This window comes from Pongo pygmaeus, chromosome 1, assembly GCF_028885625.2.
Source record: "Pongo pygmaeus isolate AG05252 chromosome 1, NHGRI_mPonPyg2-v2.0_pri, whole genome shotgun sequence".
Classification (NCBI taxonomy): domain Eukaryota; kingdom Metazoa; phylum Chordata; class Mammalia; order Primates; family Hominidae; genus Pongo; species Pongo pygmaeus.
Window position 1 is genome coordinate 202,395,674 of NC_072373.2, and position 23,772 is coordinate 202,419,445.

Here is a 23,772-nt window from a genome sequence, read left to right on the forward strand (position 1 = left end):
ATTACTCTGATCGATATTAAATTGTATGGAAAACAAAATGGGGCTGGACACGGTGGCTCACGCCTGTAATCCCAGCATGTTGGGAGGCCAAGGTGGGCAGATCACAAGGTCTGGAGATCGAAACCATCCTGGCTAACATAGTGAAACCCCGCCTCTACTAAAAATACAAAAAATTAGCTGGGCATGGTGGCGGGCGCCTGTAATTCCAGCTACGTGGGAGGCTGAGGCAGGAGAATGGCGTGAACCCGGGAGGTGGAGCTTGCAGTGAGCAGAGATTGTGCCACTGCACTCCAGCCTGGGCGACAGAGCAAGACTCCATCTCAAAAAAAAAAAACCACACACACACACACACACACACACACAAAATACAAAATGGACTAAAAAGCAAATACTACTCTATGTTGGGGCGGAAGTGAGAGGAAAGAATGAGTCCTTTGAAGCAGGAAGGGAGATAGCAGGGGGAAGGTTCTGTGCCTGTGACCCCAGGGGCTCACTCAGGCTGCTTAATTTTTACTTTCGGTGGCCTCAGGAAGGTCTGATTTTTCTTCTCTTTCTTCCTCTTTGTATTTATTGGCTTGGAAGTTTTGCCGGCTGTCCACACGACCATCTCGACTTTCCTCAAAGTTTTTCTGCCACTCTCTTTCTCGTTTGGCTTTTTCTTGAGCTTCAATCTTTTCTTCCTTTTGTCGTTTCCTTTCATGCATCTCTTTGGCTTCTCTCTCTTTCCTTTTAATTTCTAGCTCAGCAGAGAGTTTCATTGTCTGTTTATACACAGCTTGTTTGAACCACTCAGGATCATCCTCCTCTACAAATGTAGGTTTTCCTTCCTTCTTTGTTTTTTTCACTCTTTCACAGTGTGTTCCGTGTATTCTTTTTTATTTTTATTTCTTTTTGAGACAGAGTTTTGCTCTTGTTGCCCAGGCTGGAGTGCAATGGCGTGATCTCGGCTCACTGAAACCTCTGCCTCCCGAGTTCAAGTGATTCTCCTGCCTCAGTCTCCCAAGTAGCTGGGATTACAGGTGCCCGACACCACACCCAGCTAATTTTTTTGTATTTTTAGTAGAGACAGGGTTTCACCATGTTGGCCATGCTGGTCTCGAACTCCTGACCTCAGGTGATCTGCCCGCCTCGGCCTCCCAAAGTGCTGGGATTACAGGGGTGTGCCACCGTGCCTGGCCGTGTTCCATGTATTCTTTTCCTGCCTGAATTACATCCAGGGCCCTCTTCTTTTGGTCCTGATCCAGTAGCAACTTTTATGCTTTGTCCACAGCTTCAAAAGCCTTTTGTGCTCTGTCAGCATCATGATTTTTGTCAGGACGCACCAATGTGGATAACTGCCGAAACCTCTTTTTTTAATTTCTTCATCTGTAACTTCAGGATCTAACTGAAGAACCTCAAATGGGTTCAAATTGAAGTAAGAGGAACCAGGACGGGTCCGTCTTTCAATCTGATTTTTGGATGTTAGAACCGAGTCTCTCTTCTCTATTTGTTTCACCTCACTGTAGAAGGTCAGAAATGCGTCCACTGTGCTGCCTCTGCTGCCCAAGTCCCACTCTCTCCTGAAGCCGCCATTTCCCCGGCCCAGCCACCACCTATGTACTATATACTTATAAAAATGGCAGGCAACTACAGCTACAGACCTCAAGCATCACATCAAGCAATTCAAGTTTTCTTTGTGTTTTTTTTCTTTTTTTCTTTTTCAACTTTTTCTTATAATGTCATGACTCTTCTCTGCTTCTTAAGAGCAATTCCAGTATCATTAGTGGCATGTGCTGTAGGTCCCATGGTGTTATTCAAGATTTATGATATTGCACTAAGCTATGAAGAACTGCTCACTAGATAATTAGCATCATACAGCATTTTAAGTGGATACTGGCAATACTTGAGCTCACTTCAATAGTAATAGGAGGTGCTATGAAATTACAGCAGTACAGTATATGCTACAGTTAATTTAATTCATTTTTATTTTTATTTATTTATTTTTTTGAGACAAAGTTTCATTCTTGTTGCCCAGGCTGGAGTGCAATGGCATGATCTCGGCTCACCGCAACCTCCGCCTCCTGGGTTCAAGCGATTCTCCTGCCTCAGCCTCCCAAGTAGCCGGGATTACAGGTATGCACAACCACACCCGGCTAACTTTATTTTTAGTAGAGACAGGGTTTAGCCATGTTGGCTAGGCTGGTCTCGAGCTCCTGACCTCAAGTGATCCACCCACCTTGGCCTCCCAAAGTACTGGGATTACAGGCGTGAGCCACTGTGCCCGGACTTATTTTTATTTTTATTATTTGTTTGTATTTTTTATTTTTTGAGATGGAGTCTCACTCTGTCTCCCAGGCTGGAGTGCAGTGGTGTGATCTTGGCTCACTGCAACCTCTGCCTCCCAGGTTCAAGTGATTCTTCTGCCTCAGCCTCCTGAGTAGCTGGGACTATAGGCGTGTACCACCATGCCCAGCTAATTTTAGTAGAGATGAGGTTTCAACATGTTTGCCAGGCTGGTCTTGAACTCCTGATCTAAAGTGATCCACCCACCTTGGCCTCCCAGAGTGCCGGGATTACAGGCATGAGCCATTGTGCCCAGCCTCTTTTTAAAATTTTTGAGACAGCATCTCACTCTTGCCCAGGCTAAAGTGCAGTGGCAAGATGAGAGCTCACTGCAGCCTCCACCTCCTGGGGGGATCAAGCGATCCTCCCGCCTCAGCTGTCTGAGTAGCTGGGACAACAGGCATGCGCCACCACACCTGGCTAATTTTTTAATTTTTTGTAGAGATGGGGTCTCACTATGTTGCCCAGGTCGACCTTGAACTCCTGGCCTCAAGTAATCCTCTTGCCTCAGATTCCCAAAGTGCTGGGATTACAGGCAAAAGCCACCACATCTGGCCTGCCTGTGAGTTTTTTTTTCAAATTGTTGTAAATCTCCAAACAATTTGTCAATACATTTATTGAAAAACATCCACACATAAGAACCCCACAGTTGAAACCTGTGTTGTTTAAAGGTCAACTGCAATCTGGATTCTAAGAGTTCTTTTAAGTATATTCTCCTAGTTTGCCACAAGTAAAATATTGTGTTAAAGGAGCTAGAAGCCAAATTTAATGAAGATCTAAATATGCCAAGTAAAAGTATTTTAGCTGTATAATAAAGAGTTTTGAAGAATGCCTAAATTTGCCAGGCATGGTGGCTCATGCTTTTAATCCTAGCACTCTGGGAGGTCGAGGTGGTGGGGATCACTTGAGCCCAGGAGTTTGAGATCAGCCTGAGCAACATAGGGAGACCCTGTCTCTACAAAAAAAAAAAAAATTAGCCAGGTGTGGTGCTTGCCTATAGTCTTAGCTACTTGGGAGGCTGGGGCATGAGGATCCTTTGATCTGAAGAGGTTGAGGCTGTAGTGAGCTGTGATCGTGCCACTGCACTCCAGCCTGGGCAACAAGTGAGACCCTGTCTCAAAAAAAAAAATTAATGCATAAGTGCTTCATAGCAGTGGCTGATTAGATCTAATTAAGCCATTTATCTTTAAAACTGCTACAATAACACTGGGCAGGGCACAGTGATGTGCACCTGTTGTCCCAGTTACTCAGGAGGCTGAGGCAGAAGGATTGCTTGAGTCTAGGAGTTGAGGCTGTATTGTGATATGTATCATTGCACCTGTGAATAGCCACCGCACTCCAGCCTGGGCAACACAGCAATACCCTGTATCTAAAATAAATAAATAAAATAAAAAAATAAAAAACAAAAAAAAATCCTGCGACAATAGTTCAAGCTTCAAGCTTCTTGGTATGAATTTCTGTTTGACAGGAGGATTCAACTGCAATGCTTAGAAACTGTAATAGAAACAAAGAGAAACTGACAGATGAATACATTACAGAACAAAGAGTAGGCTGGATGCAGTGGCTCACGCCTGTAATCCCAGCACATTGGAAGGCCAGGTGGGTGGACTGCTTAAACCCAGGAGTTCAAGACCAGCCTGGGCAACATACTGAGACATCATCTCTACAAAAATACAAAAATTAGGCTGGGTGCGGTGGCTCATGCCTATAATCTCAGCACTTTGGGAGGCCGAGGTGGGCGGGTCATTTGAGGTCAGGAGTTAGAGACCAGAATGGCCAATATAAACCCTGTTTCTACTAAAAAAAAAAAAAAAAAATTAGCTGGGCGTGGTGGTACATGCCTGTAGTTCCAGCTACAGGGGAGGCTGAGGCATGAGAATCTCTTGAACCCGGGAGGCAGAGGCTGCAGTGAGCTGAGACCGCTCCACTGCACTCCAGCATGGGCCACAGAGCAAGACTCCCTCTCAAAAGCAAAGCAAAACAAAACAAAACAAAAACCACACACACACAACAATTGGCTGGGCGTGGTGGCATGCACCTGCAGTCCCAGCTACTCGGTAGGCTAAGGTGAGGGAACTGCTTAAGCTCAGGTGGTTGAGGCTACAGTGAGCTGTGATCATACCACTGTACTACAACCTGGGTGACAGAGGGAGACCCTGCCTCAAAACAAACAAACAAACAAACAAACAAACAAAAACAAAAAGTATACTCAGGTATCCAGAAATCATCACTGTTTTTTAAAAAATTATATAAGTACACCCAAATTTGTTTTATACTAATAAAGGACTAAGAAAGATGAGCCTGAAACTGTTCATATGCCAATTCTGCACATAAATCTTTGTTCTCAGCATCTCTGATTTTATAAAATGCTCCCTCTAATTTCCAATTTGACAGAGAATATATAGGCATGCAGTCACATTTGGATATACCATTGTTTCTGTTTAAACTAGTTATGGCATTTTAAATGGCCTATGGCCCCATTCTGTTTTCTATGAGTGCAAAAAAAAAAAAAAAAAAGGTAATTTTCCTTTGTTTGCCAGAAATCAGGGTGTAGGATGCTGGGTATAGTTTTATAATTGTGTGTTCCAAAGAAAACACCTTTTTCTTTGAGTCATGTAGCTACAGGCCATTAGGAAAGCATGTCACAGAGTTGACAGTCTTGGTGTTTTTTGGAGGGGGCGGAGGCTGGGAGTGGAAGATAACTAACCAAATTACAGTTTGGAGTTTCCTGCTTGAGTAGTACCCTGAAACCAGGCCTGGTATTTAAACTACTTACTCCCTCATTCAAGTTGTAGCACCTCACATATCATAGGCTTGTTTCTTACATCATGAATTATGCAGAGTTTTAGTAGTTTCTTCAACCACCATATTTTTCCTAGTAAATATTTAACTGAAGTTTTTAAATGCAAGTGTAGTTGTTCCATATGAATTTCAGGGGTGATTTTTTTTTTTTTTTTTTTTTTTTGAGACAGAGTGTCACTCTGTCGCCCTGGCTGGAGGGCAATGGCGCAATCTCAGCTCACTGCAACCCCTGCCTCCCGGGTTCAAGGGATTCTCCTGTTTCTGCCTCCCAAGTAGCTGGGATTACAGGTGCCCACCACCACGACTGGCTAACTTTTGTATTTTTAGTAGAGATGGGGTTTCACCATGTTGGCCAGGCTGGTCTCAAACTCCTGACCTCAGGTGATCCACCCACCTCGGCCTCCCAAAGTGCTGGGATTACAGGTGTGAGCCACAGCACCCAGCCACTGGCTGTGATTTTTAAATAAATGTATGACATTTATAAAAACCACTTAGCACCTTTCATCTTCGGATAAAGTATTCATTAACTATTTGCTATACATACATATTATACCTGCATAACTTGATGGAGATATGAGATAAAACAGGATTAAACAATATGCCCTAGGTCAAAGATAATGTTAATTTTAGAATTAGATTTACAACCAATTATTTATTCTATTATACATATATATTTTTATTTTTTGGATATGGGGTATGTTACCCAGGCTAGAGTACAGTGGCTATTAAAGGGCGCGATCATGGCACACTGCAGCCTCAAACTCCTGGTCTCAAGCAATCCTGCTGCTTCAGCCTCTCAAGTCACTGGGACTCTAGGGGTGCACCACTGCACCCGGCACAGCCAGTTTTTGTTGTTGTTGTTGTTGTTTTGTTTTGAGACAGTGTCTCACTCTTTCACCCAGCTTGGAATACAATGGCATGATCATAACTTACTGCAACCTTGGACTCCTGGGCTCAAGCAATCTTCCTGCCTCAGCCTCTGAGAAGCTAGAACTACAGGTGCAGACCACCTTATCTGGCTAATTTTTTGAGTAGAGATCAGGTGTTGCTATGTTGCCCAGGCTGGTCTCGAACTCCTGGCCTCAAGCAATCCTCCTGCCTCAGCCTCTCAAAATGTGTGAGCTACCATGCCTTGTCCCCCCGCCCCCCGCTTTACTTGACTTGGTAATAAGTAACAAAGTTATTGGATCTGTATGAACTCTCTGTATGTTTTACACTTTATCAGGTTTTTTTTTTTTTTTTTTTTTTTTTTTTTGAGACGGAGTCTCACTCTGTCGCCCAGGCCAGATCTCGGCTCACTGCAAGCTCCGCCTCCCGGGTTCACGCCATTCTCCTGCCTCAGCCTCCCAAGTAGCTGGGACTACAGGCGCCCACCACCACGCCCAGCTAATTTTTTTTTGTTGTTGTTGTTGTAAGTAGAGATGGGGTTTCACTGTGTTAGCCAGGATGGTCTTGATCTCCTGACCTCATGATACGCCCGCCTCGGCCTCCCAAAATGCTGGGGTTACAGGTGTAAGCCACGGCGCCCAGCCACCTTATCAGGTTTCCTTTCCTTTCCTTTTTCCTTTCCTCTTTCCTTTCCCTTTTCCTTTCCTTTCTTTTTTCTTTTTTTTTGAAACAAAGTCTTGCTCTGTCACCCAGGCTGGAGTGCAATGGTGTGATCACCTGAGGTCAGGAGTTCCAGCCAGCCTGGCCAACGGTGATCCGTCCGCTTCGACCTCCCAAAGTGCTAGGATTACAGGCATGAGCCACCGTGCCCAGCCTATTTGTCCAAAATTTTAATGTAAGATTTTATTCAACAAGGTATACATACTTCACTGTGAAGAAGTACCAAATATCTTCATAATATAATGGTTTAGTCTGTTTTTAAGCCCACCTAGCTGGAAACAGATTTGCTATAAACAAACTTTTCACAGTATCAGAACATTGTAAATGTAGAACATTCATTTATGGTATTTACACTACTGTACTTATTCATTTTTGCCTTCTAAAAGAGGATTATTGTTGGCTTTAAACAACTGTTTCAGAAAACTTCGGCAAAATTACAGAAAGTAAACCTGCCACTAATGAACAAAGCAGGCTTTGTATAGAGAAGGCCCACAACTTCCTGTGGAAATATTGCATAGATTTGACCCTTGGGAATTAGAAAGAACTCAGTAAAGCAGTCAGGAGAAGATAGTCAGGTGGAAGGTCTCTCTCTGAACTTGCAGGTACAGTTATGTCTGAGATTCTACCTCTGGAAAAATAAGTTTTCTGCCCATGATTGTATCAAGAAGTGAAGTTGCTTTACCACTGGCAACTTAATGTGCACAACTGTTCTGATAAAAAATTCCAGGTTAAGGGTATGTTTTTATAGTGAAGTGCCAGAATATAAGCTATTCACTCATGGAAAAAAAACTTCAAACTTTCCAAAGTTTACTTGCAAGTAGAAAGACGAAATACATAGCCGGGCACGGTGGCGGGCACCTGTAATGCCAGCTACTTGGGAGGCTGAGGCAGGAGAATCACCTGAATCCAGGAGGCAGAGGTTGTAGTAAGCCGAGATCGTGCCACTGCACTCCAGCTTGGGTGACAGAGTGAGACTGTCTCAAAAAAAAAAAAAAGAAAAAAGAAAGAGGAAATCCATATGTAGGTTGTGATAATAGGTCTATTAGTCCATTCTTGCATTGCTATAAAGAATTACCTGAGGCCAGGTACAGTGGCTCACACCTGTAATCCCAGCACTTTGGGAGGCCAAGGCAGGAGGATCATCTGAGGTCAGGAGTTCGAGACCAGCCTGGCCAATATGGCGAAACCCCATCTCTACTAAAATACAAAAAGTAGCCAGGCTTGGTGGCGGGCACCTGTAGTCCCAGCTACTCAGGAGGCTGAGGCAGGAGAATTACTTTGAACCCAGGAGGCAGAGGTTGCAGTGAGCTGAGATCGCACCACTGGACTCCAGCCTGGGCAACAAAGTGAGACTCTATCTAAATAAATAAATAAATAAATAAATAAAAAGAAATACCTGAGACTGGGTAATTTATAAAGAAAAGAGGCTTAATTGGCTCATGTTTCTGCAGTCTGTATAGGAAGAATGATGCTAGTATCTGTCTGGCTTCAGGGGAAGCTGCAGGAACTTACAATCATGGTGGAAGATGAAGGGGGAGTAGACATGTCACATGGCCCAGAACAGGAGCAAGAGAGCAAGGGGGCAGGTGCCACACACTTTTTTTTTTTTTTTTTGAGATGGAGCCTCACTCTGTTGCCCAGGCTGGAGTACAGTGGTGCAATCTTGGCTTACAACAACCTCCGCCTCCAGGGTTTGAGGGATTCTCCTGCCTCAGCCTCTCGAGTAGCTGGGACTACAGGCACACGCCACCATGCCCGGCTAATTTTTGTATTTTTAGTACAGACAGGGTTTCACCATGTTGGCCAGGCTGGTCTCGAACTCCCGACCTCATGATCCACCTGCCTTGGCCTCCCAAAGTGCTGGGATTACAGGCATGAGCCACTGCGCCCAGCCTCCACACACGTTTAAATGACCAGATCTCATGAGAACTTACTATCTTGAGGACAGTACTAAGTGGATGGTGTTAAACCATTCGTGAGAAATCCACCCCAACCACCTCCCACCAGGTCCCACTTCCAACATTAGGGATTACAATTTAACATGAGATCTGGTTGGGGACCTAGATCCAAACCTTATCAATAGCCTATTTAGAAAATCCACTGGAGCAGAGAGAGGGATCAATAAGTTTTGGTTGGTAGTCCAAATTTGATAATAACAGAGAATATTTTAAAGGAGTTTATGACAGACCCCTATATTGCCACCTCCTCCTGAACACTGGATTACATGAGAAAAGTATGCCTGTTTCTTCTTTCTTAAAAGAAAGCATTTACTGTTAGATAAACAGCAGACAGGTATGAGAAATGTCTTTATAATTCTGATAACCAAATACTACTAAGCCTTTTTCTCCAAAATCTCATGAAGTACTTTATCTTAAATTAACCTATCTATTATTTACTCCTGTTTTATTATTGTTATATAGCTATGTTAAATTTTATTCATCCTGCAATCTCCTTAGGATTTTGCCTCTAAGTGATAATATATTTCTTTTCCTTTCTTTTTTGTTTTTCAAACACAGTCTCACTCTGTTGGCCAGACTGCAGTGCAGTGACATGATCATGGCTCACTGCGGCCTCAACCTCCTGGGCTCAAGTGATCCTCCCATCTCAGCCTCCTGAATAGCTGGGACTGCAGGTGTGCACCACCACGCCTGACTAATTTTTACATTTTTTTTGTAGAGATGGGGTATGATATATTTCCAAATCACGTTCCCCAAAACTGCTTCCAGTATCATAAGGGTGAGAACCCCGTAACTCCAAGTTTCAGAGAAAAAAAATCAAATGGTTATGGAAAAGGAATGTAGGAAAGAGAACATACAGTATCTTTTATAGCAATATATTATTATGCAAAAGAAAAGTGGGGGAAAAAGTTAATTAGTGAATTAGGGTAAATGAAGGGGCAAAAAAGGGAAAAAAAAAGAGAGGTAAAATGGAAAGACAGAGAAGGAAAGTTCCAAGCCAAATGGTTGGAAAGAATTTATTAAAAATCTTTGGTCCTTCTAATTAGAATTAGGAAGGGCTGGGTGCAGTGACTCATGCTTGTAATCCTAGTACTTTGGGAGGCCAAAGTGGGAGGATCGCGTGAGCCCAGGAGTTCAAGACCAGCCTGGGCAACATAGAGAGACTCTGTCTTAAAAAAGAATAATTAAATATGGCCAGGTGAGGTGGCTCATGCCTGTAATCCCAGCACTTTGAGGGGCCGAGGCAGGTGGATCATGAGGTCAGGAGTTCAGGACCAGCCTGGCCAAGATGGTGAAACCCCGTCTCTACCTAAAATACAAAAATTAGCCGGGCGTGCTGGCAGGCGCCTGTAATCCCAGCTACTCAGGAGGCTGAGGCAGAGAATTGCTTGAACCCGGGAGGTGGAGGTTGCAGTGAGCTGAAATCATGCCACTGCACTCCGCCTGGGCAACAGAGAAAGACTCTGCCTCAAAAAAATAAAATAAATAAATAAATAATTAAATAATATAAAAATGGGAGGCTGGGCGCAGTGGCTCACACCTATAATCCCAGCACTTTGGGATGCCGAGGCAAGTGGATCACGAGGTCAGGAGATCAAGACTATCCTGGCTAACACGGTGAAACCCCGTCTCTACTAAAAATACAAAAAAAAAAAAAAATTAGCAGGGCATGGTGGCAGGCGCCTGTAGTTCCAGCTACTTGGGAGGCTGAGGCAGGAGAATGGCATGAACCCGGGAGGTGGAGCTTGCAGTGAGCCGAGATCGCGCCACTGCACTCCAGCCTGGCCAACACAGCGAGACTCCGTCTCAAAAAATAATAATAATAAAAATAAATAAATAAATAATATAAAAATGGGAAATATCAAATGATCTGAAGAGACATTTCTCAAAAGAAGACATAAAAATGCCCAAATAGGCCAAGGGCTATGGCTTATGCCTGTAGTCCCAGTACTTTGGGAGGCTGAAGTGGGCGGATCACAAGGTCAGGAGATCGAGACCATCCTGGCCAACATGGTGAAACCCCGTCTCTATTAAAAACACAAAAATTAGCTGGGCATGGTGGCACGTGCCTGTAATCCCAGCTACTCGGGAGGCTGGGGCAGGAGAATAGCCTGAACCAGGGAGTCGGAGGTTGCAGTGAGCCAAGACTGCTCACGCCACTGCATTCCAGCCTGGTGACAGAGCAAGACTCTGTCTCAAAAAAAAAAAAAAGAAAAAAAGAAAGCCAAATATATTTTTTTAAATGCTCAACATAACAAATCATCAGGTGAATGCAAATCAAAACCACAATGAGGTATCATCTCACCCCAGTTAGGAGGCTATTATCAAAAAGACAAAAAGTAGCCAGTGCTAGTGAGGGTACAGAGTAAAGGGAACACTATACACTGTCGGTGGGAATGTAAACTAGTATAGCCACTATGGGGAACAGTATGGAGGGTCTTCAAAAAAAAAACTACAAATAGAACTACCATATGATCCAGCAATACCATTACTGGGAATATATCCAAAGGAAAGGAAATCATTATTCTGAAGAGATAGCTGCACTTCCATGTTTACTGTAGTACTACTCAACAACAGCCAAGATATGGAATCAACCTAGGTGTTCAACAACAGATGAATGGATAAAGAAAATATGGTATATACACAAAATGGAATACTATTTAGTCATAAAAAAGAATGAGCCAGGTGTACTAGCTCACAACTGTAATCCCAGCACTTTGGGAGGCTGAGGCAGGAGGATCACTTGAGTCCAGGTCCAGGAGTTTGAGACCAGCCAGGGAAACAGAGTGAGACCTGGTTTCTTCAAAAAATAAAAAAAACTAGCCAGGTGTGGTGGCATGTGCCTGTAGTCCCAGCTACTTAGGAGGCTGAGTGGGGAGGATCGCTTGAATCTAGGAGGCTGAAGCTGCAGTGAGCTGTGATTGTGTCACTGTACTCCAGCCTGGGTGACAGAGTGGGATTCTGTCTCAAGAAAAAAAAAAAAGAATTAGCTGGGTGTGACGGCGTGCACCCGTAGTCCCAGCTACTCGGGAGGCTGAGGCAGGAGAATTGCTGGAACCTGGGAGGTGGAGGTTGCAGTGAGCCGAGATCGCGCCACTGCACTCCAGCCTGGGTGACAGAGTTGAGACGAATGAAAGAAAGAAAGAAAGGAGAGAGAGAGAGAGAAGAAAGAAAGAAAGACAATGAAATCCTGTCATTCTCAGCAACATGGATGGAACTAAGGACATTATTTTAAGTTAAATAAGCTAGGAACAGGAAGTTTAACACCACATGTTCTCACTCATACATAGAAGCAAAAAAAAAGTTGATCTCAAAGGAGTAAAAAGTACAACAGAGGCTACTAGAGGCTGGGAGAGATAATGGGAAGGGACGGGTAGGGAAAGACTTGTTAAAGAATACAAAATTACAGCTAGATAAGAGGAAAAAGTTCTAGTGTTCTATGCCACTGCAGAATGACTATAGTTAACAATAATATGTAGTTTCAAATAGCTGAGGAGGATTTCAACCTTCCCAATATAAATAAATACATGTTGGAGATGATGAATATGCTAATTACCCTAATCTAATCACATCATACATATGGAAATATCCACTATGTAGCCCACGAACAGGTACAATTATTTTCAATTAAAAAAAAAATTTGCCAGGCGCAGTGGCTCACACTTGTAATCCCAGCACTTTGGGAAGCCAAGGCAGGCAGATCACTTGAGGTCAGGAGTTTGAAAGCAACCTGGCCAACATGGCGAAACCCCATCTCTACAAAAATACAAAAATTAGCCAGGCTTAGTGGTGGGCACCTGTAGTCCCAGCTACTCGGGAGGATGAGACAGGAGAATCACTTGAACCTGGAAAGCAGAAGTTGCAGTGAGTCGAGATCACATCACTGCACTCCAACCTGGGTGACAGAGTGAGACTTCATCTCAAAAATAAGTAAATAAATAAATACACAAACAAACAAATAAAAACTTTTTTTTTTTTTGAGACAGAGTCTCTCTCTGTCACCAGGCTGGAGTGCAGCGGCGCGATCTCGGCTCACTGCATCCTCCGCCTCCCTGTTTCAAGCGATTCTTCTGTCTCAGCCTCCTGAGTAGCTGGGACTACAGGCACGTGCCACCATGCTCAGCTAATTTTTGTATTTTTAGTACAGACATGGTTTCACCATGTTGGCCAGGGTGGTCTCAATCTCCTGACCTCATGATTCACCCGCCTTGGCCTCCCAAAGTGCTGGGATTACAGGCATGAGATACCGCGCCCAGCCAAAAAAATACGTTTTAAAAATAAAAAATAAATTGAAAAAATTCTTTGGTCTTGTGCCTAATTTAAGGATATGTGATAATTAGCTAGTTGTTTTAATATGACACATAGTAAAGAATTTTGGTGAGCAAAAAAACAGTTTTTATGTTCATTAAGAACTACAAAGTAGGATTTGAAAGTTTGTGTTTCTTTTTCTTGAGACAGTGTCTCCCTCTGACACCCAGGCTGGAGTGCAGAGATACAATCATGAGTCACTGCAGCCGCAACCTACCAGGCTCAAGCGATCCTCCCACCTAAGCTTCCCAAGTAGCTGGGACTACAGATGAGTACCACCACAGTGGCTAAATTTTTATTTTTGTAGAAACGGTGTTGCCCTATGTTGCCCAGGCTGGTCCCAAACTCCTGGACTCAAGTGATCCTCCTGCGTCAGCCACCCAAAGTGCTGGGATTATAGGCATGAATCAATGCATTCTGCCCTGATTGCAATGTTTTATCTAGAAAAATCTAAATGCTTCTCCTATGAATGCATTTTATTTAATTTTTTTCAAAGAACTGATGAGAACTTATTTCCTTGAATGGATACCACAGCATAGATTCCTAAGGTACATTCAAATACTTAGTTCACCAGTTAGAAAGATCCTACCGTAGAAACTGTGGTTGGATATGGTTATAACATCTCATAAATTTGCATATGAGTCCTCATGCAAAGGTTATTTATTTGAAAGCAGATTCTTTGGTTAATAGCTCTGGCCTTCCATTACAAGTCAAGGGAATCAATTAACTTAAAAAAAGGAGTGGGTCCTTTTTTTAACTGCAGGACTGGTGGCTCAACCTGTAATCCTAGCACTTTGGGAGCCCGAGGTGGGAGGATCAATTGAGGCTAGAGTTCGAGACCAGCCTGGTCACCACAGTGAGACCCTGTTTTCACACACAAAAAAATTTTTTAAGTAAAAAAAAAAATAAATTAAATTAAAAAAAAGAAGTATGCCTTAATCTTTAAAAAAATTTTACAAATATTTTGGATACCTTTTTTCATATTTTTAATTCTCAACTAGAAGACAAACTTCTTGAGGGCATAGACATGAATAACATCTACATAGAGGCCTCTACGTTATTCACAGTGCCTGAAAGTAATAATAAATCAATTCAATATATTCATTCATGTGTTTTGCATCAGTTGACTTGCCAAACCTAGTACTATTAATTTCAAAGCTCAAAACTAAGTGCTGTATGTATTATAGGCCTAGAATAGTAAACAAATAATTTAGGTTTTAATTTACTTTGTATATTTATCATTCCAAATAATACAGTAAGATTTTCCAAACAGCTACCCACATAAAGGCTTTTAAAATTAAATTAATAAACTGTTGTTTGGTGAAAACCTTTATTGGAATTGGTATAGTCCTCAAGGTTTTCAGTTAAGCCTTCATAACCTGGTCCTGATCTGCTCAAATAGAATACATCCTGAATTATAAATAGCATAATAATGGAGTCAGTCCATGAAAACTGCTGATAGTCAACTACTTATTATCTAGGTAATAGGAAATAAAACCCCAAAATTAAATACAGAGGAAACATAAAAACCTTAGTTAGGCTCCTGATTTCTATTTCTTCCTCAAACGTCTTTTATTAGGGCTACTGGTAGGAACAGAATTGATTAATTTCAGCTACTCGGGAGGCTGAGGCAGGAGAATGGCGTGAACCCGGGAGGCGGAGCTTTCAGTGAGCCGAGATCAAGCCACTGCACTCCAGCCTGGGCTACGGAGTGAGGCTCCGTCTCAAAAAAAAAAAAAAAAGAATTGATGAATTTGATTCTTACTTTTTTTCAGAAGCATACATACAAATACCAAACGTTACTCAGATGAACTTTTTTTTTCTTTTTTTCTTTTTGAGATAGAGTCTCGCTCTGTCGCCCAGGCTGGAGTGCAGTGGCGCGATCTCGGCTCACTGCAAGCTCCGCCTCCCGGGTTCACGCCATTCTCCTGCCTCAGCCTCCCAAGTAGCTGGGACTACAGGCGCCCGCCACCACGCCCAGCTAATTTTTTTGTATTTTTAGTAGAGACGGGGTTTCACCGTGTTAGCCAGAATGGTCTCGATCGCCTGACCTCATGATCCGCCTGCCTCGGCCTCCCAAAGTGCTGGGATTACAGGCGTGAGCCACCGCGCCTGGCCTCAGATGAACTTTTTAATACAGTATATAGATGTTAGATGGACATTCTTCTTAAATACCACCACTCACCACTAAATTTTACTTGCTTTACAATTTATTGTTTGTCAAAGCCCTTTCATTTCCATCTCATAGATAAATGCCTAGCATTGAGTCCTTACTATACTTGCTAACAAACAACTAATGTTTGGCGTAGAAACCACAGGAGAATTTACGGCCCAAAAGTGAGTTATTTATCAAATATAGGAGAGTGTTTAATTCTGGAAACAAGCAAAATGTCATCAAAAGGGAATGCAGAAGAGAAGGATATGGTGAGGTTTATCTTTATGTTCTAAATTTCATCTGTTAGGCTGGGTAGTAGCCCCAGATGATTCTTTATATTTTTCTTTATACCTTTTTCTATTTATGAAACATTTCATTTTTTTAAGTGAGTTAATGAATTGATAAAGACACAGCCCTAGTGATCAAGGTAAAGTGAGTCAAGTCCTGACTTCAGTTCTGAAAATCTGTCGCTGAATGACTCACTTTGTGATCCATGTGCCTCAGTTTCAGTAATACATGAAAAATACTGCTGAAGATATTTCATCTAGGAAGCTCTCAGGTGAAAATACTACCTTTAGAAACAAAATCTCATTACATTATGAAACATTTGGGAGTGTTACCTGTGTTTCCACACTTTATGCTTTTTTTTAAAGTCACCAACATTTTTTTGTTTCTGAAAAACAAAAAACGCAGCCTAGGACTGAACATGTTTTCTGCTGCTCCATAAATCAAAGTGAAGGTATAAATCTTTCTTAAATATTATAATGTCCAGAAATGATTCACAGGCTTTCCCCAGTTTTGCTTATATTTAAGCAACCCTTTAATGAACATCTGCTTAAAACTGTTTTTCCCAATTTATGATTGTCATCTTATATAAAACCCTACAAGATTAGGAAAATGAGCTTGCAGTGACAAGTGACTACCATTTCACGTAGAAGATTTGAAACTCTGAGCTATACTCACAATCAGCTTGCTCTCTAGCTATCCCTTAGACAGTAACATTTCAAATGTAAAGTACCAACTTCAGAAAAGTTTATATCAAAGTGTTGACTTAAGAGAAACGGAAACACTAGTGCAATGGAAAATGCCTGAGACTTATTAGGAAAATGTATAACCAAGTCTAAAAACTTAATTCTTAAAAGTGGTTCTGTCTATAGAAGTCAACGGTTCTATTTTCCAAGTTTTGTAAAGTACTAACAAAATATCTCTGAATTCTAAATAAGTTTCTGTAGCATTTATCTTTAGTAATGGCAAGAAATTAACAGGTAATTCCTTAGCAATGTAATATAAAAAACTTCAAAGAGATCAAGTAAAACAAAACTGTGAGTGATAAATTAATAAACTGAATTTAAGTTTTTAAGTTTTAAAAAACTTAATTTTTTAAAGTTTCTCGCCATGTTCCGCATGACTTCATTCATTCTTCACAAACATAAACATTTCAAAGTTGGGATCATCAACATTCTCGTGTTTAACTTCACATAAATACTCAAGTTCACCTGTAAATCTGCCTTGCTTCTGTCAAGATTTTCTGTGTCTCTGCCTTCTATTACTCACCAACTGCATCTGGATTTACCGGTCTGGAGACATCAGCTTGCCCCATGATTATATTGTCTGATGTATCTCACGACAACAAACTGTCCCGGACAAAAGCAAACTTTTCATAAAAGATAAATCCACATAAAGAGGGGACATGCGATCCTCTTTCAGTGTCACTGCCAAACATCAGGAAATGGCATAAGGTCAGTTCATCTGCTGAAGTTTCTGTTTCCCATACAGCCTGCGCACTTGCAGTTCTTACAAAACTGTCTTCACACTGGCACTCTTCACACAGGAATGCCTGTCATTCCAGAATGCACACTGTGTAGAGCTGAAGTGCAGGAAGGGGAGGAGACTGCCAACCACATTCTAGCTGCTGACTGGCATAGCCCAGAAGTCCACACCCCCTGTTCCTGACTTTTGAGCTTGGCTGCAATGCTCCAGGCTCTGAGTCACAGAAGAAAGGGAGCCTACTCAAGAGTACACCAAAGAATTTACAAATTTAATCACACAAAAACACCAGGATGGTTTTGAGTAAAAGGCTAATAGGAGCAGTAGTCCATTCAAAGGTGTGTTTTAGACACAGGCTTACCTCAAAAGTATCAGATTTCACTGTGTTATGGACTGAATGTTTGTGTCCCCTTACAATTTATATATGGAAATTCTAACGACCAATGTGATGGTGATAGGAAATGGGTTGTTCTTTGGGAGATAATTAGGTCATTGAGGGTTTTAAAGCCCTCACTAATAGGATTAGTACTTTATCAAAAAGGATCCAGGGAGTTCTCTCTTTCCATCATGTGAGGCTAGGCAAGAAGACAACTGTCTGGAAACCAGGAAGAAGGCCCTCACAGATACCCAATCTCCTGGCACCTTGACCTTGGACTTCCCAGTGTCCAGAACTGTTAGAAATAAATGTCTGTGGCTGGGCCTGGTGACTCATGCCTGTAATCCTAGCACTTTGGGAGGCCAAGGCTGAAGGATTACTTAAGTCCAAGAAGAGCTCGAGATCAGCGTGGGTAACACAATGAGACTCTGTCTCTATAAAAAATTTAAAAATTAGCCAGGCATGGTGGCATGTGCCAGTAGTCCCAGCTACTGGAGGGAGGGGAGGTGAGGTGGGAGGATTGCCTGAGCCCAGGAGGTGAGTTGTGAGCTGTGATTACACCACTGCACTCCAGCCTAGGCAACAATGCAAGACCCTGTCTCAAAAATAAATAAATAAAAATAAAAGAAAGAAATGTTTGTTGTTTAAGCCCCCCAGTCTATAGTATTCTGTTATAATAGCCTGAACAGACTAAGACACGCTGCTTATTCTAAAATTTTATTTCCTACCTGTAGGTGGGCATGCCTAAAGCAAGGTGAGATCTATGTACTGGGAATTAATAACATTAGAAACAATATTTTAGGATTGAATATACCTTTTCTGAGAATACAAACAAATATTTCTGAAAATCTGCTTACTAAAACAATAAACTTGAAATAAATATTTGGAAGGTATTATATAATAGTCTCTTCCTGCTAAAACTCAATAATTTCCATATGATCTTGGGGAATAAAAAATTACAAAGAGTAGCCCTACATGCTGGGCATAATACATGGAAATATCAGCTAATCACATGCAGCAAATGAACATCCAATTTGCACACTGATTTTTCCTTTTTTATCCATAACTAACTTACATACAGCCAAGTACATAAATATTAAGGATACAGCTTGATAAATTTTTATTTAGTATACTAACACTAAATTTTCTAAATGTAAAAAAGACACACATAACACAACCTTAAATAACCTCCACATAACCTGGATTATTCCACTAACATCTGAAGGTAAAAGAGGAAGCTAACAATTTTGAGTAATATATTAAGGAGTTTTACACTTGTTACTGCATTTAATCATCACCACAACTAACCATGCATTGTGAGGTATATTTATTTACCCTATTTTCAGATAAGAAAACTAGGGCTAGTAAGGTCAAATCCTGTGTCTTATATCACCAAGCTAGTAAGTACCAAAGCCCTACTATTCCTTCAATAAAAGACAGCTACCACTGGGTGGAGTGGCGTGCACCTGTAGTCTCAGCTACTCAGGAGGCTGAGGTGGGAGGATCACTTGACCCCAAGAGTTTGAGTCCAGCCTTGGCAACACAATGAGCCCTGTCTCTAAAAAAAAAAATTAAAATAATTTTTTTAAAAAGACAGCTACCAAATGGGAGTTTTTCATTTAAATCTTTATTCTCCAAACTGAGATCCCAGAAAGATTTCTAGCATCTGAACTTTCCCGTACTTAGCTTGTCCTTGGTATATTCTCTTCTCTATTATCTTAGCCCCATTATCTGCTTTTGATAGAGAAAAAACAGCAAAGGTAACAAATAAGAAAACCTCAATGCTAAGGCATCAGTAAGGGAAAAAAGTACAGAAACATTCAGACAACATTAAATTGTTAATATTGGTAGTAATTAGAAAAACATTATGATGTTGACCATTAAAACAGGAAAGAAAGTAAAAGGAAAAATGCACTGAAAGCACAATTCAATTTAATAATGCCCAATACTTTGGAACCTAGGTACTTATATTTATTAGCCTAAAAGCAGACCATGAGCAAAAGCAGTTTCCACTGTTGTAAAATGGGAATGCAAAAGGTGGCAATGCACTGCTTCGCACTCAGGAGGTGCTCAACATATTGTAATGAACAACATCGTTATCACCATCATCATCATCATGGAAATATCACAGTATATTGCTTAAGAGCATGAGCTTTGGAGTCAGATTGAAATTTTAATTCCAGCTCTACCACTTATTAAGTGTTAACACTAGACAAGTTACTTCACCTCTCTAAGTCTCAGTTTTCTAGTATTATAAAAGTAAACAACAATTACTAGTACAAGGCTGGACGTGGTGGCTCACGCGTATAATCCCAGCACTTTAGGAGGCCAAGGCAGGCAGATCACCTGAGGTCAGGAGTTTGAGACCAGCCTGGCCAACATGGTGAAACCCTGGCTCTACTAAAAATACACAAATTAGCTGGGAGTGGTGGCACATGCCTGTAATCCCAGATACTCAGGAGGCTGAGGCATGAGAATCGCTTGAACTCAGGAAGCAGAGGTTGCAGTGAGCCACGATCATGCCACTGCATTCCAGCCCGGGCGACAGAGCGAGACTCTGTCTCGAAGAAAAAAAAAATTATTAGTACAGGGAATTTGTAAGGATTAAATGACATGAACAGAAATAAAGTGCTTTGTAATGTTCCTGGTACCTGAAAACCTCTCAATAAATGTAAATCAAGAAAGGACAGGCCAGGTCAAGAGTATGACTCCAGGGAGCAAGTTGGAAAAAGCAGGCCAGAGAGAAAGTCTGAACACAACCAGTTGGTGTATAGAAATATTAAGCAAATGGAAGGACCCAGATAAAAGCATTACCTTGAATATTTGGTAAGTTCAAACCGGGCACATTGAAAATACACACACACACACAGCCCAGAAACAGTACCTTCTAATCTAATTTATGTAGACATGACCATACAAGAGTATAACAAGATAGATTTATGGATCCAGGTATAGCTGCTAAAACCATCTGCCAAATTTAAATGGCAAAATAAAAACGACCCGCCAAATGTAAAAGGCCAGGCACAGTGGCTCATTCCTGTAATCCCAGCATTTGGAGAGGCGAAGGTAGGAGGATCCCTCGAGCCTAGGAGTTTGAGACCAGCCTGGGGAATATAGTAAGGCCCTGTCTCTAATAAATAAAATAAAATAAAAGCCAAATCTTGGCATGGCTCACTGCTGATTCTACGATATTGTGAGAGTAGCAATAAAACTTAAAGAATGAAAGGGGCTGGGCACAGTGGCTCATGCCTGTAATCTCAGCACTTTGGGAGGCCAGGGTAGGCAGATCACAAGGTCAGGAGATTGAGAACATCTTGGCCAACATGGTGAAACCCCATCTCTGTAAAAAAAAAAAAATACAAAAATTAGCTGGGCTTGGTGGTGCGTACCTGTAGTCCCAGCTACTCAGGAGGCTGTAGCAGGAGAACCACTTGAACCTGGGAGGCAGAGGTTGCAGTGAGCCAAGATAGTGCTACTGCATTCCAGCCGGGGCGACAAGAGTGAAACTCCATCTCAAAAAAAAAAAAAAGAAAGAAAGAAAGAAAGGATTCTTAGGAATCTTTTGGCTCAATTTCAATCTCCTACTTTTTGCAGAAGGAGGAAACCGAGGTTCAAAGAGGTTAAATGCCTGCTCAGAGCCAGGACTAAAATCCAGGTATCCTTATTCTGACTCCCGGACTTACTGAAGCTCTTGTATAAATGGCCAAGAATTTTTAAGCTCCAAAAGAAATATTTATTTTCCAAGAAAGTCCATGCTCTACAACTAATCTCTTAGAAATGCTAAATTTAGATAGGTGCAGTGGCTCACGCCTGTAATCCCAGCACTTTGGGAGGCTGAGGTGGGCGGATCACGACATTAGGAGTCCGAGACGAGCCTGACCAACATGGAGAAACCCCGTCTCTACTAAAAATACAAATATTAGCTGGGCGTAGTGGCGGGCGCCTGTAATCCCAGCTACTCAGGAGGCTGAGGCAGGAGAATGGCTTGAATCCAGGAAGCAGAGGTTGCAGTGAGCCAAGATTGCACCATTTCACTCTAGCCTGGGTGACAGAGAGACTGTCTCAAAAAATAAAATAAAAAACAAAATAAAAAGAAATGCTAAGTCTAGGCCCGGGGCAGTGGCTCACTCCTGTAATCCCAGCACTTTCAGAGACTGAGGCGGGCGGATCACCTGGGGTCAGGAGTTTGAGACCAGCCTGGCCAACATGGTAAAACCCCGTCTCTACTAAAAATACAAAAATTAGCCAGGTGTGGTGGCTGGCACCTGTAGTACCAGCTACACAGGAGGCTGAGGCAGGAGAATTGCTTGAACCTGGGAGGCAGAGGTTGCAGTGAGCCGAGATTGTGCCAATGCACTCCAGCCTGGGTGACAAGGCGAGACTCTGTCTCAAATAAAAAAAAAAAAAAAAAAAAAAGGAAAGAAAGAAAGAAATGCTAAGTCTGTTGCCTATGTGCCAAGACACTACACGTTCCCTGACCATCATGTTTCATTTTTCTTCTAACAATCAGTATTTACTTTGTGCTAATTTGTAAGCAGACAAGCAAAAAGGTAGGACGATACTGGCACACTAATGACGTTAAAATTAACAATAGAGCCTTGAGTTCATTTTAGTCTTCCATGCATTATGTTTTAGAAATGTAAAAGGAAGAATCACTTTAACTTTGTAAGAAGTAGACAGCTATCTCTTGTTATTTGTTAGCTAATAAGATACTCCCTTTTTAGAGTACTTATTCTTCCCAGCTTAGTCCCTCAAGGGGCAGTAGCACAATTAAAATTTGTGATTCTCTTCCTATTTTACTTAGGGAAAGAACAAGAAAACTTAGGTCGGGTGCAGTGGCTCACGCCTCTAATCCCAGCACTTTGGGAGGCCAAGCGGGGGTCGCTTGAGTCCAGGAGTTCAAGACCAGCCTGGGTAACATGGTAAAACCCCATCTCTACAAAAAAAAAAAAAACACAAAAATTAGTCAGGCATGGTAGCACATGCCAGTGATCCCAGCTACTTGGGAAGCTGAGGCAGAAGGATTGTTTGAGCCCAGGATGCGAAGTTGCAGTGAGCTGAGATCGTGCCATTGAACTCCAGCCTGGATGACACAGTGAGACCCTGTCTCAAAAAAAAATAAAACACCTTAGAAAAATAAGATTTAATAGGCAAAGGAATTGAAGCTACCATTGAGATTTAGACAGCACTTAAAACCCTCTAATGAGAGCCTTTTTTCATTTTTTTTTTTTTTTTACAGAGTCTTGCTCTGTCACTTAGGCTGGAGTGCAGAGGTGCAATCATAGCTCACTGGAACTCCTGGCCACAAGTAATCCTCCCACCTCAGCCTCCTGAGTAGCTAGAACTTCAGGCATGTGCCACCCACCCAGCTAATTTTTTAATTTTTTTTTTTATAGAGACAGGGTCACACTATGTTGTCCAGGCAGTCTCAAACTTCTGGACTCAAGAGATCCTAGTGGGAGAAAAATTTAAAGTTTTACTTAAAAAAAAAAAAGAGAGAGAGAGATCCTCTAGCCTCAGCTTCCCAAAGTGCTGGGATTATAGGCATGAGCCACTGCACCCGACCTAAGCCTTCCTTGTTTTATTAAAGAACTGTTTCTAATTACCACATACAACCTATAAATTGCTGGGCATACCAAAGATATTCTTTTTTTTTTTTTTTGATACAGAGTCTCGCTCTGTCACCTAGGCTGGAGTGCAGTGGCGCAATCTCGGCTCACTGCAACCTCCATCTCCTGGGTTCAAGTGATTCTCCTGCCTCACCCTCTTGAGTAGCTGGGATTACAGGCATGCGCCACCACGCCCAGCTAATTTTTGTATTTTTAGTAGAGACGGGGTTTCACCATGTTGGTCAGGCTCGTCTCGAACTCCTAACCTTGTGATCTGCCCACTTCGGCCTCCCAAAGTGCTGGGATTACAGGCGTGAGCCACTGCGCCTGGCCAAGATATTATTTTCCTAAAAGCCTAGATTTGGACAGTTCCACAGGTAATGCTCAACAGAGAAACTTAAGATCATCAGCTAACAGCACAAGCTGCTCCAAAGCAGGCCACATAAATGTGAACTGAATTTCTCATCAGGAAGCCATGAATTGTTCCTTCCCTCCATTAAGCTAATGCTGATTTGTTAAAATTGTTTATAAGCAGTAAGACACTGTGGAATATCTTTCCCAGGTTCCATCCAGAAGATGTGGAAGACTTTATCTTCCTTTTCCTGAACAAAGTATAGTTTGAATTGTCTTCTTATATGTTAGTCATTGGGCTTCATTACTAAAGACAGACTGAGATCACAGTAGGCTTTACTGTTGGTGTCTGACTCAGAGTTCTTTTTGGAATGTGGTGTTTGGTGTTTTAAATTCACCATAAAAATTGTGTTGTAGTGGCTGGTGCGGTGGCTCACGCCTGTAATCCCAGCACTTTGGGAGGCCGAGGCAGGTGAATCACGAGGTCAGGAGATCAAGACCATCCTGGCTAACATG

At 42.0% G+C, this 23,772-nt stretch overlaps 1 protein-coding gene and 1 pseudogene across 9 annotated transcripts in view; both read right to left on the minus strand.

The window, feature by feature from the left end:
- The window catches only part of PHACTR4 (phosphatase and actin regulator 4), a 144,231-nt gene that overhangs the window by 52,588 nt on the left and 67,871 nt on the right, over window positions 1–23,772 (minus strand). For 2 of the 9 annotated variants that reach the window (XM_063667119.1, XM_063667104.1), the window contains exon 1: window positions 16,708–16,860. The exons of 6 other annotated variants lie outside the window; for them this stretch is intronic. In XM_063667119.1, the coding sequence (XP_063523189.1) occupies window positions 16,708–16,753 (46 nt within the window). In that variant the 5' untranslated portion in view covers window positions 16,754–16,860. Of the gene's footprint in view, window positions 1–16,707; window positions 16,866–23,772 lie in introns of those variants that run through there. One more of the 9 variants, XM_054498075.2, reaches the window with a different exon arrangement.
- On the minus strand, window positions 343–1,584 carry LOC129042318 (dnaJ homolog subfamily C member 8-like; annotated as a pseudogene).